The sequence below is a fragment of the Equus asinus genome, unplaced genomic scaffold, assembly GCF_041296235.1.
Source record: "Equus asinus isolate D_3611 breed Donkey unplaced genomic scaffold, EquAss-T2T_v2 contig_4, whole genome shotgun sequence".
In the NCBI taxonomy this organism is placed as follows: Eukaryota; Metazoa; Chordata; class Mammalia; order Perissodactyla; family Equidae; genus Equus; species Equus asinus.
Window position 1 is genome coordinate 859457 of NW_027225071.1, and position 17412 is coordinate 876868.

Below are 17412 nucleotides of genomic sequence, written 5' to 3' on the forward strand. Positions count from 1 at the left end.
CCGTAGATAAATGACAAATCTGAAGAGCTCTGTAAAATAACATCAGAAAAAGACAAATTGTTTTCTGAAGTAGTTCATAAAGAGAGTAGAATTCAAGATTTACTTGAAGAAGTTGGGAAAACTAAAAGTGACCTAGCAGCTAGCCAGTTGAATTATAAAAGAACTGATCAAGAATTCCAAGATTTTAAAAATCAACATGTTGAAACTGAGCAAAAGTATAAGATGGTCCTTGAGGAGAATGCAAGAATGAGTCAGAACATAGGAAATCTCTCTAAAGAAGCTCAAACACTTGGTTTAAGCTTGGATGCTTTGAACATGGAGGTTGGTACAACACACCCTCTATGGAAATGGTCTTTAGTTTTCTGGGGTTTGGCTTCTATATAGATGCCACAGAATGCTCTGCTTCTCACAGTAACTTTTTCTTATTTTAAAGCTTTCTTACAAAACCCAGGAACTTCAGCAGAAAACAGCTGAGAGTCAAGAAAGGTTAAATGAAGTGAAAGAGCTGAAGCAACAATTAGAAAGTAGAGATTCTAGGCTGCAAACTGTCGAAAGGGAGAAAGCACTGATTACTGAGAAACTTCAACAAACCTTAGCAGAAGTAAGAACCTTAACCCAAGAAAAAGATGGCCTGAAACAGCTCCAAGAGAGCCTGCAGATTGAGAGGGACCAGCTCAGAAGTGACATTCAGGACACCGTGACCATGGTGAGGCTTTGACAGAGTAAACTGAAAACTCAGAGCCTCTTCAAGACATTCAGGAGCCATCAGTTATTATTTATGATCAAGCAGTAACTATAAAGTTATTTTCATTGTTTCACATTATTCTAATTGAAATTGTGTTCCCTTTCTCTGACAAAGAACATAGATACCCAAGAACAATTACGAAATGCTCTTGAGTCTTTAAAACAACACCAAGAAACAGTTAACACACTGAAAATGAAAATTTCTGAGGAAACTTCCAGGAATTTGCGTATAGAGGAAAACATAGGAGAAAATTCGGATGAATTTCAGGAAAAGGTAAAGGGTATTTCTGTTCGAGTTTTCATATACTATATGTGAGCTTTCTCCTTAACTTCAGACACTTAAGTACATAATGGTGACCTCAATCTTATTGATTATTCACAGTGAATAACTAACAACAGTTTACAAGATTAGCCCTAGTGTCTTTGAAATAACTTCAGATATAACTGCTTACAATCAGTTGGAAAAGGAAAAGGCAAAAATGTTAGTTCAAACTTTGAGCTGATATTTTCCGAGGCCTGGTGTATTTTAAACATCTTTAAAAGCCCCTCTGAATTCTAAGAATGTAAGAAAGATTGAGTGCTTATTATTACTTATGGGTAAAATATTTGTTTTATATCAGATTTTGTGTACTAGTTGAGAGTTCACTATCGATGTGTGTGTCGTGTTCATGTCTGTTTCTAGAGCTGTGCTGTGCTTAAATCTCAGCTTATTCTAGGCAGCATGGTTCGTTTTGTCCTGAAACCTGGGGAGAAGAGCTGCTTTGTTATTTAATTATATACAAGAAAGGCTAGGATGCTAATGATGATTTTTTAAAAGGGAGGTATATTAGTCTGCCATCACAAAATATCATAGACTAAGTAGCTTAAACAACAGAAATTTACTTTTTCCCAGTTGTAGAAGCTAGAGGTCCAAGGTTAAGGAGCTAGAAAATTCAGTTTCTTGTGAGCCCTCTTCCTATCATGCAGATGGCACCTCTCCTCACATGGCCCTTCTGTGTGTGAGCCGAGAGAGCTCTGGTTCTCTTCTGCTTCTGGAGTGGACACCAGTTCTATGGGGTTAGGGCCCCAGCCATATGATCTCATTTAACCCTAATTACTCTCCTTAAAGGCCCTCTCTCCAAATACAGTCATTTTGGGGCTTAGAGCTTCAACATGTGGATTTTGGGAGGACATAATTCAGTCCATAACGGGATTGCCTGTAATTTTATATAACTGATTTATTTACAATGCATTTCTACTTTTCAAAAATGCCTTTTATATGTCAGAATTTTTTATACTATTTTTCATTGTTATTATACTTAATACTATTTAATCCAGAATAATTACTACTGGGAATTTAAAACGTTCACCAATAGGAGAATGGTGAAATAATCTTTCATACATCCATAGCTTGGAGTAGTAGTCATTCATATATATATATATATATATGTATAAATTTATTTTTGTTTGTTTTGTATCTTTAATTGTGGTAAAATATACATAGCATAAAATTTACCATCTTTATCATTTTTAAGCAAACAGTTCAGTAGTGTTAGGTACGTTCACGTTGTTGTGCCACCAATCTCCAGAATTCTTTTTATCTTGTGAAGCTGAAACTCTATACCCACTAAACAATTCCTCATTCCCTCCCTCCTCTAGCCCCTAGCAACCACTTTTCCACTTTCTATCTCTCTTAATTTGGCTACTCTAGGTACCTCACATAAGCGGAATCATGCAGTATGTTGTCTTTTTTTGACTGGCTTATTTCATTTAGCATAGTGTCCTCAAGGTTCCTCTATGTTGCAGCATACATCAGAAATTCCTTCCTTTTTAGGGCTGAATAATATTCCATTGTATGTATATACTACATTTTGTTTAACCATTCACCCATTAATGGGCACTGAAGATTGCTTTCACCTTTTTGCTGTTGGGAATAATGCTGCTATGAACATGGTGTACAAATATCTCTCTGAGACCCTGCTTTCAATTCTTTTGGATGTCAGATTTACTGGATCATGTTTTTTATCTTTTGAGGAACTGTCATACTGTTTTCCATCATGGCTGTACCATTTTACATTCCCACCAGCAGTGCATAAGGGTTCCAATTTCTCCAAGTTCTCACCAACACGTATTATTTTCTCCTTTTTTCACAGTAGCTATCCTAATAAGTGTGAGATGATATCTCATTGTGGTTTTTATTTGCATTTCCCTAATGACTAGTAATGTTGAGCATCTTTTCATGTGCTTGTAGGCTATTTGTATATCTTTACAGAAATGTCTGTTCAAGTCTTTACTCATTTTTAAATTGGATTGTTTGGTTTTTGTTGTTGAATTTTAGACATTCTTTATATAGTCTGGATATTAACCCTTTATCAATTGTGTGACTTGCATATATTTTCTCCCATTCCTAGGTTGCCTTTTCACTCTGTTGATTGTGTCCTTTGGTGCACAGAAATTTGTAGTTTTTATGTAGTCCAGTTTATCTCTTTTTGCTTTTGTTGTCTGTGCTTTTGGTGTCATATCCAAGAAATCATTGGCAAGATCCACTTTATGAAGTTTTTCTCCCATGTTTTCTTCTAAGCATCTTACAGTTTTAGTTCTTATGGTTAGGTCTTTGATCTACTTTGAGTTAACTTTTTTATATGATGTAAAGTAAGGGCCCAACTTCTTTCTTCTGCATGAGATATCCAGTTTTCCCAACACCATTTGTTGAAGATACCATCCTTTATGATTGAATGGTCTTGACATCCTTGTTAAAGATCATTTGACCATATGCAAAGGTTTATTTCTGGGCTCTGTTTTCTATTTCATTGGTCTATATATCTGTCTTTATGCCAGTACTGAGCTGTTTTGATTACTATAACTTTGTAGTAAGTTTTGAAATCAGGGTGTGTGAGACCCTCAGCTCTGTTCTTTTTTCAAGATTGTTTTGCCTGTTTGGAGTCCCTTGAGATTCCATATGAATTTCAGGGTGGATTTTTCTATTTCTGCAAAACACTATTAGGATTTTATAGGGATTGCATTAAATTTGTAGATCGCTTTGGGTAGCATTGACTTCTTAACAATATTAAGTCTTCCAATCTGTGAACATGAGACGTCTTTCCATTTATTTGTGTCTTTAATGTATTTCAGATACATTTTGTAGTTTTCATTGTACAAGCCTTTGCCATCTTGGTTAAGTTTATTCCTTAATATTTTATTCTTTTTGATGCTTTTGTAAATGGATTGTTTTCTCTATTTCCTTTTTTAATTGTTTATTGTTAATGTATAGAAATGTAATAGAGTTTTGTATAGTCATGGAATTTCTTTAAAGTAGACATTATCTACAATTGGAAAATTTCCAGGATACATTATTAAATAAAAACAGATACATACTAAAGAACAATTCAGTAAGATCCAACTTATGTAAAGAAACCTCTATATACCTTTATATACTATTACTCTATATAATGAGCTTCTTTTTTCCCATTTACTCTGGGGTACAATATTCCTGCCTTGGAAAAGGAGCTTTCTCTTCCTCTCTCCCTATGCTTCAGTCATTCTTTCCTAGAAAGCATTTTCACTTGCTCTATATCTTGTATTCTCAGTTTATCTATATTTTGGGTCAACTATGGGCCAAAGGCACTTGACCTTGATTTAAAATTTATAACTTCCACTTTTATAAGGGGAAAGGTTTTTCAATAGTTTTTTGAAAATAAATGCACAGTCAGTAGCCGCTTTTAAACAAATGCAAAATGCAGTCACAGGGCCCCATGAGAAGGAGCAGTAGAGGCGGAGTGAGGGAAAAGGAGAGTTACACTCACTGGACCAGCCAGTCTGTGGTATTAAGTTCATGCTGGAATCATCTGTGTTGATAAAAGGGTCTAACTGGAAATTCTCCTGGGCCATTCTGTTCATCAGGGTTTCTGAAATCTGGGATGCAATGCTGAGGTGAGCTTGGTCTTGTGAAATCGTGTTCATGCTGGAATCACCCATGAGGATAATGCAGTGGGTCTAGGGATTTCCAGATAAACCTGTTTATCAGAGCACCAGAGGGCAGCCTATGATAGCCTAGTAGGTCTATCATGAAGCCTCTAGGAGTGCCCGTTTTCAATCCTGCTTGATGTGTCTCTCTCTGGAAATGAGTTTCTCTAGTGTGTCTCAACAGAAATTTTAAACTTTGTGATTAGTAGGCTTATTCTCATATAAAGGACACAATTTTTTTCCTTATTTAATAATTAGACCTATTAGATTTGCTCATAACCATGGTAGCTGGAATACTTTCTAGGCTGAGTTCAGTTTTGCACTTTGTCTCAATCTGCTTTGTTTTGTGTACATTTCCATATTTAGGAGTAAAGATGCAAGATTCTGAATTATAGTAGCTGACTGACTAATCCCAAAGACTCTGTGTTCCTGCCTTAATTTCTCCTGTAGTTGTAGTTAGCTCTCTGCTCATCCTTGTAGAAGCTCATGCAGATTGCCAAAAAGAAGGGGCTAACCAAATGAAATATGGTTTGTCTGTATCCACTCTAGAGAATTGAGAAACTACTAAAAATTATAATTTGGAGATTATGTAACAGCATGGGAAAATGCATATCATCTAATCTAAGTGGGAAAGAAAAACTAAAAAGGATCTTATATGTAAAGTAGTCATAATTGCAATGTTAAAAAAATTCTTTTAATAGAAGAAACTCTGGAAGGAAATATTCCCAAATTCTAATAGTGGTTGTGTGAAGTTGGTGTCATTGGATGATTTTTTTTCTTTTTCTTTTTTTTCTAATTAAATATAGATTATTATAAAAACTTTTTAAACATCTGTGACCAATATTCAGCTGAGTGTTTTTACTGGGCTAGTATAGGATTATATGGTGATACCCTAATTTCATACTGGTAACATCAATCTTTGTCTCCTTTTACCAAGGAGTCCATGTATCAGGTTACCTTTGGTTAAGACTTATTTATGGATAAATGGATTTATATAACATGCTTTTCTTAAGCAGTATATGAAAAATATGAAAAGGTGAATTATGCTACTATAATATGAAATATGTTTCTAACAAAACTCTTTTGCCCTCTTATCTATAATAAAACTCTGAAAATAAAGATTTGTTAGTAGTAGGGCATAAGTTATGGTTTCCAGCTTTTGAAGGAAAGAAATAAAGAGGGAGAGTTTAAGCTGGCTTACTCCTTCATAAAGCCAGGTTAACCCATCGTACATGAAGATAGTTGTGAATTATCTATAGCTGTCCACATAGCTCTTACCAGTGAACAGGCACAAGAGCACGAGCTCTGGAACCAGACCACTTGGATTCAAAGTCTGATAACTTCTCTGAGTGACCTTGGGCAAGTGACCTACCCTCTCTGGGATTCAGTTTCCTTGCCTGTCAAACGGAGATAGTAATAGTGCCTACCTTGTAAGGTTATGGGGAAGATTAAATGTGTCACTGTGTGAAAATAGTGCCTGGTACATAATAAGTAATAGAAGTTTGGCTATTTTTATTATTAAAACTGTTACTAAGAAATTCTTCTCTAATGTATTAATATTTTAGATGGTTGGCATAGATAAAAAGCAGAGTTTGGAAGCCAAAAAAACCCAAGTGCTGATTGCAGATGTTGATAATGAGCTAACTGAACAACAGAGAAAGATATTTTCTTTAATACAGGAGAAAACAGCACTGCGACAAATGTTAGAGAGGGTTACTGCAGAAAAGGAGCAACTGAAGACTGACCTGAGGGACAGTATTGGAATGGTGAGATTCAGCAATGTGTTTTTGTCTTTGTATGTTTTAGATTTTTACAACTTTATTGAGGTATAATTTACATGCAATAAATGTATCTGATGTGAGTGTCCAGTGTGATGACTTTTGACAAATGTCTCTACTTGTGTTCTCTCCACCCCAGCAAGTTCCCTCCCACCTCCACCCAGGCAATCCTGATCTCATCCTCTGCCCCACATAGTCACTGTCCTGATGTTTTCCACCTCAGCTCACTGTCTCTTCTAGAACTTCACACAAATAGAATCACACTGCATGTGCTCTTTTGTCTCACTTCTTTCTACACTCCTTTTTACTGCTTGGTAGTCTTCCAGTGTATGAATAGGCCACAATTTGTTTAGCCTTTCTCCTGTATTGATGGAAATTTGAGTTATCTCTACTATTTGGGTATTTTGAATAAAGCTGCTATAAACATTCTCATACAAATGTTTTTATGAACATATATTTTTTATTTCTCTAGAGTATGGATCTAAGTGAAATAGCTGGGTCATAGGGAGATGTATGTTTAGCTTGGTAAGAATTTACTAGGCTGATTTCCAAAGTATAGTTGCACCGTTTTACATTCTCATCAGCACATTAAGAGAATTCTGATGGCTCCACATCCCCACCAACACTTCATATTATTGGTGTTTTTAATTTTAGCCATTTCTATTGGGTGTAACCTTGTTTTGATTTGCCTTTCCCTAATGACTAAAGATGTTGAGCATCTTTTTATGTGCTTATTGTGTATCTTTCTATAAACTGTTCTCTCAGTGATGTGTTGTATAGATTTCAATGTACAGATCTTGGACATATTTTGTTAATTGGTTCCTAAGTGTTTCTATTTTATTTATGCTGTTGTAATTTTTCTTAAATTTCATGTTTAATTGTTAATGTTTGCCAATATTTTCAAACCTACTTTAGTTTTTGTTTCTATATGTGGGGGCAATCTAATGTGTAATAGATTGAAATTAATATTTTCAGAAGTTTGCTATGGATCACAGTAGACCCTGACCTTTTGTGTAATTTTCCATGTTTCTTAGGATTGTCTGTTTGGTCAAAGAGCTGAATGTAAATAAGAGTACAGACAAAAGTTGTATTTTCTTCTCGGTATCTGTCTTGTAATGTTTTTTGGTCTTGATACTTGAGAATGTCACTCTTTAAGCATAATAACTAAGATTAGTCCAATTCATGCTAGCAAAGGACGGCTGCTGTTTTGAGCTTGCTCAAAATCAAAGCCATCCCAGCATATGAAAAGCCTATAACCTGCAGTCTCATCGTCTATCGATGAAAGCTTAGAAACAGTCTCTTTTGGCTTCAGGGTAGAAAACAAGCAAACCTCTTATGATGGAATACTAAATCCAGTTCTAATTCTCGTGGTAGGAATGTAAGTTGAGCAATAAAGAAACAGCATAAGAAAGCAGATTCTTGGCATTTACATGATCAAAATAGACTCACTTTCTTTTTAAGTTAGTCTTTTCCAATATAGTTTGCCATGATTTCTCCATTTTCAGGCTGAGGTAAATGCTGATTTTTACCTGATTTCCTAAATGTAAGCTAGTGTCATTTAATCTCAACTTTTTAAAAATTCTAGACCATTGAAAACCAGGAAGAATTAAGAATTCTTAGAGGTGAACTTAAAAAGCAACAAGAGATAGTTGCACAAGAAAAGAACTGTACCATAAAGAAAGAGAAAGAGCTTTCTAGGACCTGTGAGAAACTGGCAGAAGTTGAAGAAAAGCTAAAGGAAAAGGTGAATTTTTAAAGTTATCTTCCTGGCCATATTTCCTGACTAAACTTTTTTTTTTTTGGTGATAAATTTTGGTTCTAATAGACCTAAATTCCAGAAATAGAATGTACCTCCCAAATGAACAGCTCTCAATGCTAATATTTTGGACAGTTTGAACTCACACTAGGATCTTAGCTAACCTCTTTTGTGTGTATTATATTATCCTAGAGTCTTTCAATGAGAGGGGGCCTTGGTTCATCTAAACTACTCATGATGTATTCATTCATTCATCAAATATTTATTGAGCATTACCGTGGGCCAGGCACTGTTCTGGGCACTTGATATACATTAGTCAGTAAAACAAAGCTCCTGCCCTTATATAGAGCTATATTAGTCATTCTCTAAACTCTAAGATTTGTCACTATTACCATCTCTTAGATGTTTGCAAGTTCCTGAATTATTTCTTTTTTAGAAGTAAGGTGCTGTTGTAATATAATTGTGTAAGAGCTAAGACTGTTAGAACAATTGTACTGCTCTAGTAATTCTAAAATGGACCCACTGATATCTTTCTGTTTATCCTAAGAACAGTGCTACATGCATTATAAATAGCGTAGTGTTTCCATTGTGCTTCTGTGGAATGTTTTTTTCCTAATATATGTTCTCTTAATTCTCATCCCTTTCACTATAACCTAATTGAATTTACTAAAACCTCCTATTTCATACTCCTCCCAAAGAGGTGATATCAATAGGCTTATGTAAAAGTTAATGCCTCAGTGTTTGTGTGGGCCATCCCCTAAAGACCTTATTGGAACTAAAAATAAATTATCCAAAAAGGTTTTAAGAGATGAGGAATTACAGTTTATTTGCCAGGTACATCTATATATTTAGTCAGTCTCTTTTCTTTTTAAATTTTTCGCATTTTTACTTTGCCTCCTTGATTAACCAAGTGACACTATGTTAGTTTCTTAGGACTTCTGTGTCAAATTATCATAAACTTGCTGGCATAAAAACAATGGAAATTTATTCTGTCACATTTCTAGATTCTCGAATTCCAAAATCATGGTGTCGGAGGACCATGCTTCTTCTGAAGGCTCTAGAGAAGAGTCCTTCCTTGCCTTGTGCTATCCGTGGCTCCCGCTGTCCTCGATAGTCCTTGTTCTGTAGCTGCATCACTTCAATCTCTGTCTCCATCTTCACAGGATCTTCTCTGTGTCTCTGTGCGTCCTTTCCCGTCTCTTATGAGGACATTCTCATTGGATTTAGGGCCCAACCCTAGTCCAGTAGGGTATCTTCTCAATCCTTAACTAATTACATCTGCAAAAACCCTCTTTCCAAATCGGATCACATTGAGGTTCTGGGTAGACTTGAATTTTGGGTGGGACCCTCTTCAGCCCAGTACAGACACTATGCCTAGAAGCTGCTTTACTTTCAGTGCTGCTTGTCTGTTTCCACTAGGGTAGTGTGCAGGGCTGTGATAATGATTCTCTCAGTTTGGCAAAGTACATTTTACATAAGAATTTTAAGATAATATGGCAAAATGGTAATAATAAAAACTTTATTTCTTAAGAGCCAACAACTCCAAGAAAAACAGCAACAACTTCTTAGTGTACAAGAAGAGATGAGTAAGGTGCAGGAAAAGATGAATGACGTGGAGAATATAAAGAATGAATTAAGGAACCGAGAATTAACGTTGGAACGTATGAAAATGGAGAGGCTAGAGTTGGCTCAGAAACTCCGTGAAAATTATGAGGACATAAAATCCATAACCAAAGAAAGAAATGATCTACAGAAATTACAAGAGTCCTTTGAAGTAGAGAGAGAGAAACTTAAAGAATACATAAGAAGAATTGAAGTTAAGGTCAGTTAGACCCTTTTCTTCATCTGTTGTGTTTCCTTAAAACTGAGCCAATTGGGAAGGGGGGCAGTGTTGAGATGATGTTGTTAAAATATTCTTTAAACTTCACATGCTAATAAAGGGTCTGGAAACAAAAGAAGAACTCAAAATTGCTCACATGCATCTGAAAGAACACCAAGAAACTATTGATAAACTCAGAGAAGTTGTTTCAGAGAAGACAGATGAAATATTAAATATGCAAATACATTTAGAAAACACAAATACTGCCTTAAAAGCACAGGTATTTTTTTAAAGTTGTTATCTGAGTAGCTGAGAGTTTGAATCAGGTCTTTTGTGTAAAGAAACAAGATATGAGTTAGCCTAAAATTGGAGACAAGTAAAGATTTGCCTATTAATTTAGAAACTATTATTTAGCTTTTTATCAAATCTATCTATATCATAATTTATTGTATGCTTATCTCAAGATCCAAGAACTTCAGGAGAAAGAACATCAACTTCTTAAGGCAAAAAATGATCTCAAGGAAAATATGCATCAAACAGAGCAATTGAAGAAGCAATTAGAGGCCCAGAATTCAACTCTGGAAACTATAGAAACAGAGAAGTTCAAATTGACTCAGAAACATCTTGAGAACCTTGAAGAAATAAAACTTGTTGCTAAGGAAAGAGATGGCCTCAGAAGAGTGGAGGAAACCCTCAGAACGGAGCGAGAGCAGCTCAGGGAAAGCCTGCGAGAGACGGAAGCTACAGTAAGCGATACTCCTTCCCTCCCTCGTGAGGAAGCGTGGGCTTTGCTGACAGCAGTGAGCCCTGCTTTCACATGATGGTGCTGCTGGTGTGAGTGAACTGATAGAAACTTTTAGGCACGTAACTTGGTATTGTTCTTGAAAATTGTAAATTCTGTAAGCAATATTTTCTTCATAGACTTTATCCTACATGTATACTTAATCAATTGTTAAGATAAAGAAATATATATATATATACATACACATATATACACCACAGTGTTGTTCATTGTAGCAATTTGTAATAAAAAATGGGATACAATCTGAATGTCCATCAGAAGGAAACTGGGTAAACAAGAGCAATATGTCAGAATACTATGCAACACCTAATAAAAAAATGGAATAGATTTGACCGTCCTAATATGGAAAGCCCAGAATGACTCTTAGGAGGAAAAGCAAGCTGTAGAATAGTGCACATATAACATGTTTGCCTCTGGAAAGTGGAAGCAGGCTGTGGGAGGTGGGGACAGGGAGGAAAAGCTTATCACTTTCTAACAACAAAAATACAGAGTAAGAAGTAATAGTTTTATTATTTTTACTAAGAAAATATGTTATTTTCATTAAAAAAATACTAACATTTTAACATTAAGATATGTCACTGTTCTCAAAATTTCTCTAATGATGAAGAATCTGGAAAAACAAGAGGAACTAAGAATTGCTCACATGCATCTGAAGGAGCACCAGGAAATTATTGATAAACTCAGAGGGATTGTTTCTGAGAAGACAGATGAAATATCAAATATGCAGATGGATTTAGAAAATTCAAACACTAAATTACAAGAAAAGGTATGGGGGGAGGGGAGGGTTATTTGATTGGCTGTCTGACTTATTTGTGCCTATAATCCTCTGGGGATATGAAATAGTTTAGCCACATTGGAAGACACGTTGGCAGTGTTTACTGACACTGAACATGTACATGCCTGTGGCCCAGCGATTATAGGTATGTACCTGAGAGAAAAGAACGCATACTTCCACATAAAGATATGTACAAGAATGTTCATAGCAGCTCTAATCATAATAGTGAAAAACTGAAAACAACTCAGATGCCTTTCACTGGGAGAATGGATTTACACCTTGTGGTTTATAAGTTCAAAAATAGGCAAAGTCACCTAAGATGACCAAGGTCATGATAGTGGTTGGCTGTAGTAAGGGGGCACACAGGAACTTTTTGGGGTGCTAGAAATGTTCTATATTTTAATCTGGGTTGTTATTACATAGATGTAAACATATGTCAAGAATAATTGAGCTATACACTTAAGATTAGTGCACTTATGTGTATATGTACATGAGTGCATCTATATACATGTGTATATATGCACAAGTATATATATGTATATATATGTACACTTGTGTGTATATGTACATATGTACACACTTGTGTGTATATATATATACACTTACGTATATAATCTCAAAAGAAAATAACTTCTGTGTGGAATTATGCAGAATATTAATGAGTGACATTAGAAGCCTATTGTCTTAATCAATTTAGAAACTATTCTTTATACTTGTCTTAAAAACCATCTGTATCCTGACATGTTATTTTATGATTATCTTGATAAGATCCAAGAACTTAAGGCAAATGAACATCAGCTTTTTAAGTTAAAAGAAGATGTCAGTGAGACACAGAAAAAAATGTCCGAGATAGAGCGATTGAAGAAACAATTCAAGGCCCAAAGTTTAACTCTGGATAAAATAGAAACGGAAAACTTAAACTTGGCTCAGAAACTTCATGAAAATCTTGAAGAAATGAAATCTGTAATGAAAGAAAGAGATAATCTAAGAAAAGTGGAAGAGGCACTCAAACTGGAGAGAGACCAACTGAAGGCAAACCTACAAGAAACCATAGCTAGAGTGAGTTATACTCTTTCTTCCTGTCCAGCACACATATTTTTAATACAAGAAGCTTCCTTCTCTTTTAAATAAATGATACTGTTGGTGAAAAAGTAAATGTTAGAGCCTTTTAGGGAGACAGTTTGACAATATCTTATTAAAAATTTATCAGCATATACGTTTGTTACAGCAATTCCATTCCTAGGAATTTATCCAACCAATACATTCACACATTTGGGCAGAAATACAACAGCATTCACTGCAGCATTGTTTGTGGTAAACAAAAGCTAAAAGCAATCCAAGTGTCCGCCATAAGGCACTGGCTAAGTGGGGTTTGTCTGTATAAGGGAACACTAAGCATAAGAATGGGACACTTTTTCTGTGACGTTGATCTAGAAGGGTGTCCAAGGGGTCTGAAAGGAGAAGAGCAAGCAGCCAGTTCAACAAGGAGCAGGACTAGGATGGGCGAGGTGAGGGACAGGGTCTGTACTCTCTATCCTTCCATACTGTTCTGATTTGGGGGTGGTGTGTTGGTGGTTTTTAACTGTGAGAATGCATTTTTTTACTTTAACTAGTTCATCATTAAGAAAAGATAATGTGCCTTTATATTATCATATTTCTCAATTTCTTCTAATAATAAAGGATCTGGAAACACAACAAGAACTGAAAATTGCTCGTATGCATTTGAAAGAACACCAGGAAACTATTGATAAATTCAGAGAGAGAGTTTCAGAAAAGACAACCCAGATTTCAAATATTCAAAAGGATTTAAATAAGGCAAAAGATGAATTACAGGAAAAGGTATTGTTGTTTTATTCTTTTGGGAGTAGTTGTGTCCAAAATTATTTGTAGACTCAGCAAGGAGATAGAAATAGATATATAGACATAGATATGTGCTTGTATGTAACAAATAGACTATTTTCCGTCCTTGAAGGAGTTCTGTTTGCATTCTAACTTGTTTTATAATTATCTCAAGATCCGAGAACTTCAGAAAAAAGAGCTTCAACTTCTTAAAGTGAAAGAAGATGTCAGTAAAACTCATTAAAAAATGAATGAAACGGAAGGATTGAAGAAGCAGTTTGAGGCCCAAAATTTATCTATGCAAAATGTGGAAATGGATAACTTACACTTGACTAAGAAACTTTATGAAAGCCTTGAAGAAATAAGAATTGTAGCTGAGGAGAGAGATGAGCTAAGGAGCATAAAAGTCTCTCAAAAATGGAAAGAGACCAATTCAGAGAAACCTTAAGAGAAATGATAGCTAGAGCGAGTTCAGAATCTACCCCTATCTAGTAACTATTTATAAGAAACAAGCTTTTTTGAAAAGGGTAGCAATGTTTTTACTTTTTTTTTCCGGGAAATTTCTACAAACGGAGGATAATGGGAAAACTATTACTATAACTTTTCACACAAACAGGCAAGTACAGTTTTAAAAGAAGCTAAAATCTATTTCAGAAAATACCATTTTAATTCTTTATTTTTAAGAAAAAATTTGTTAAATAAGCAGACTATTTTCTTTAATGAAATTTTAAAAGAGTTTTTAAACCAAGAAATAGCATTATTCTCAATGGAGAAATAGTTGAAGGATTCGATTTACAAAAGATTAAATAGCCCATCTCTCTATCTCTACCTGATAGGGTTAGACGTGGGCTCTTGTTAGTGACATTAGAAGGGAAGAAGGCAAGATGAATACAAAAAAAGAAATTGAACTGAATCCTCTAAAAAGTAATGTAAACTTCAGATCAATAAGAAAGTTTATGAAATCTATAAAAATCTTTTTCATTCTCATATTTCAATAGTGAAGAAAGAATAAAGTGGAAAACAGTATCATTTGCAATCTCAATAGAAACATCAGACACTTGGGAATCATATTTATGTGGACCCTAACTAAATTTATAAAGAGATTTAATTCATTCAACCAATAATCATTGAACAATTAGTCTTCTGGGTACTGCAGTAAATAAGATAAACAAATGGGAGAAAATGTTTTGTTTTGTACTTGTAGTCAGAAATACAAAATGTAGGCAGGGTATGAATTTTCTGGTCCAAGGTGCTGGGAAGAATATATGAATGGAGCTTGGAGCACCATGGACAGTACAGACAGTGGTGCTAGCATGTTTAGTTGACAATAATTATTCTCATGCAGAGATCTGGAAGAGTAGGAACCAGAGATAAATCTAAAACCTAATTTGCAGCTATGAAGGTTACAGGAACAGATTCTGTCTCCAAAAAATATGTGGTTCTCCCACTTTTTTCCCCAATGAGTTGAGGTTACTCACTAAAAGACTTCATGATACTATTATTCATTTTCTGACCATTTTTTACATTTTTTTGTGTTACAAGTATAATATTTGATTCCATTATTGAAATAATGTACAATGTGTAATTGAAAAAGTAAATGATTAGACATTATATATGAATGGAGTTATAGCTGAAGCCTTGTTTATTTCTTTCCATCCAAGCAGGACCAACAGAACATCAAAGAGGTATTAAAATATGAAAAAATGTTGCTATGTGATGGAAAACAGCACCTTACAGAAAGCCTGAGAGAAAAGTGCTTTAGGATAAAAGTAAGTGCCCCTGTTCAAATTACAAATAAATATTGGGGCCCTTCCAAAGGCCTGTGGAGTCACAGGCACCTCTATGGAATGAATAGATAATGCTCAGTATTCTTCTAAACTTCATAATCTAGTACAGATATGTGTGTGCATACATGCATACATACACAAACAAAACAGTGGGGTTTGGGGCCGGCCCTGGGGCCAAGTGGTTAAGTTTGTGCTCCCGCTTCGGCAGCCCAGGGTTTCCCCAGTTCAGATCCTGGGCACAGACATGGCACCGCTTGTCAGGCCACGCTGAGGCAGCATCCCACATAGCAAAACCAGAGGCACTCACAACTAGAATATACAATTATGTACTGGGGAGGCTTTGGGGAGAAGAAGAAAAAAGATTGGCAACAGATGTTAGCTCAGGTGCCAATCTTTGAAAAAAAACAGTAGGGTTTATGACTTTGAGGCTTCACTGGAAAGGTGGTATTTCAGCAGATACCTGAAAGGAGTCAATGGTTGAGACATACAGGTATCTGGTGGAGAGCAGAACAGGCAGGGAGAACAGCAAGGACAGAGCTCCTGAAGCAGAAGCTGCCTAGTGGGCTCCAGCAACATCAACAAGGGGGAAAGCTAATGAGAAACGAGGTCAGAGTTAACAGGAGGAAGCAGGCTGTGGGGCTTTTAAAAGACTTTGGGTTTTACTCTGAACGAGATGTGGATCCACTGGAGAGTTTTGACCACAAGAGAGACATGGTCTGACTTACATTTTAAAGGGATAGCTCTGATTGTTGTGTTGAAAATTAAGTGATAGCAGGAAGACTATTTGAAAGACTAATTTCAGTAATCATGCGAAGATGGTGATGGCTTGGCCCAGAGAGGTAGTAGTGGAAGCAGTGAGAAGTGTGTGGATTCTGAACATGTAGTGAGGGTAAAGCCAACAGGATTTACTGTCACCCCTATTAGAACACAAGATCCCTAAAGACTTCTGTGTGTTTATGGCTGCATCACTTAGCACAGTCCTGACAGAAGTCAGCCTTCAATATGTATTTATTAAAAGTACAAATGAATGACTAGACAGTGCTGCTCCAACCATAAGGTGATTCCTCCTAAGACCAAAGGCAAGAATCCCCTCTCCAACATCCCAGATTAATGAACATCTATCTAGGTTTTCCTTAAATTATTAAAAGGAGAGCTCATTATTGTCAGAAGCCCCTTACTCTATTGTTTAGCACCCTGAACTAAATATGTTAATACCCGATTGAATGTAAAGTGTTCTTCCACCTGTGCCCTGACCAGCTTGTCACCTGTCTGGTCTCTAGAAAGTTGAGCTGCTGGGCCTAGGCCTAATGGGTGTCTGCCATACATAAGGCACTAGACTGGGTGCTTTACCTCATGAGACAGAGTTTATTGTTCCATTTATAAACAAAGAAATTGAGGCCCAGGAGGAAGTTCAGTCATTGCCCAAGGTCACACAGCTGGTAAATTGGTAAAATTAGGATTTGAAACCAAGTCTAAGTTTAAAACTTGGGTATAGAAGCATTTCTACAAATATAATTTTATTTCCTTTAATTTATAGTGTCTATATGTATTTTATAGGTTATATATAATCTAACATTTTACTTAATTCCCTAGAAAACTTTGTGGAAATTATTGTAGTCTTCATTTTGTAGTTGGGAGAATGGCTCAAGGATTTCCCCAGTCAGGAAGTGACAGGGCTAGAACCTGAACTCTAACTCTGATAAAAGGTGAGAAATCTCAGATTCTAGGCAGATAATAGAACGTAGGTCATGTGATTTGTTGTCACTCGTTTTGATGCTGGCTCAGTGAGCTGAGGAGTCGAAAGAAACATTTCTTGGACTCTCAAGGTCTGGCAGTAGTGCTCTTTTATTCAGGAAGTAGCATGGAGTAGCATGGGGACAGGACCTATGGGCAGTGAAGAGCTGCAAACATGGGTTGAGGGTAGGGCTAAATTTATAAGGCATAAGTATGTGAGTTGCTTCTTTACAAGACAAAGGAAAAATTAGGTAAAAAAAGTATCAGTGCAGGTGGAGTCTGGTTATCAGGTGGTCTTATAACTTTGGGTAAGAATCAGATTGAATGAGGTCAGGATGTCCCATGCTTCTGTGAGGATGATATAGATTGGTATGTAGGCCAGGAAGCCTTGGGCTTTTCTCCCTGAGGCATCCTTGATCCTCATCAGTTTTATCTG

At 35.9% G+C, this 17412-nt stretch overlaps 1 protein-coding gene across 1 annotated transcript in view; it reads left to right on the top strand.

The window, feature by feature from the left end:
- Positions 1-17412, top strand: part of LOC139043869 (centromere-associated protein E-like) — a 79528-nt gene that overhangs the window by 39086 nt on the left and 23030 nt on the right. The window contains exons 22-33 of the mRNA XM_070503637.1: positions 7-321; positions 434-706; positions 860-1018; positions 6252-6452; positions 8050-8208; positions 9752-10042; positions 10161-10319; positions 10504-10785; positions 11449-11607; positions 12385-12675; positions 13297-13455; positions 15120-15224. Of these exons, the coding sequence (XP_070359738.1) occupies positions 7-321; positions 434-706; positions 860-1018; positions 6252-6452; positions 8050-8208; positions 9752-10042; positions 10161-10319; positions 10504-10785; positions 11449-11607; positions 12385-12675; positions 13297-13455; positions 15120-15224 (2553 nt within the window). The remainder of the gene's footprint in view (positions 1-6; positions 322-433; positions 707-859; positions 1019-6251; positions 6453-8049; positions 8209-9751; positions 10043-10160; positions 10320-10503; positions 10786-11448; positions 11608-12384; positions 12676-13296; positions 13456-15119; positions 15225-17412) is intronic.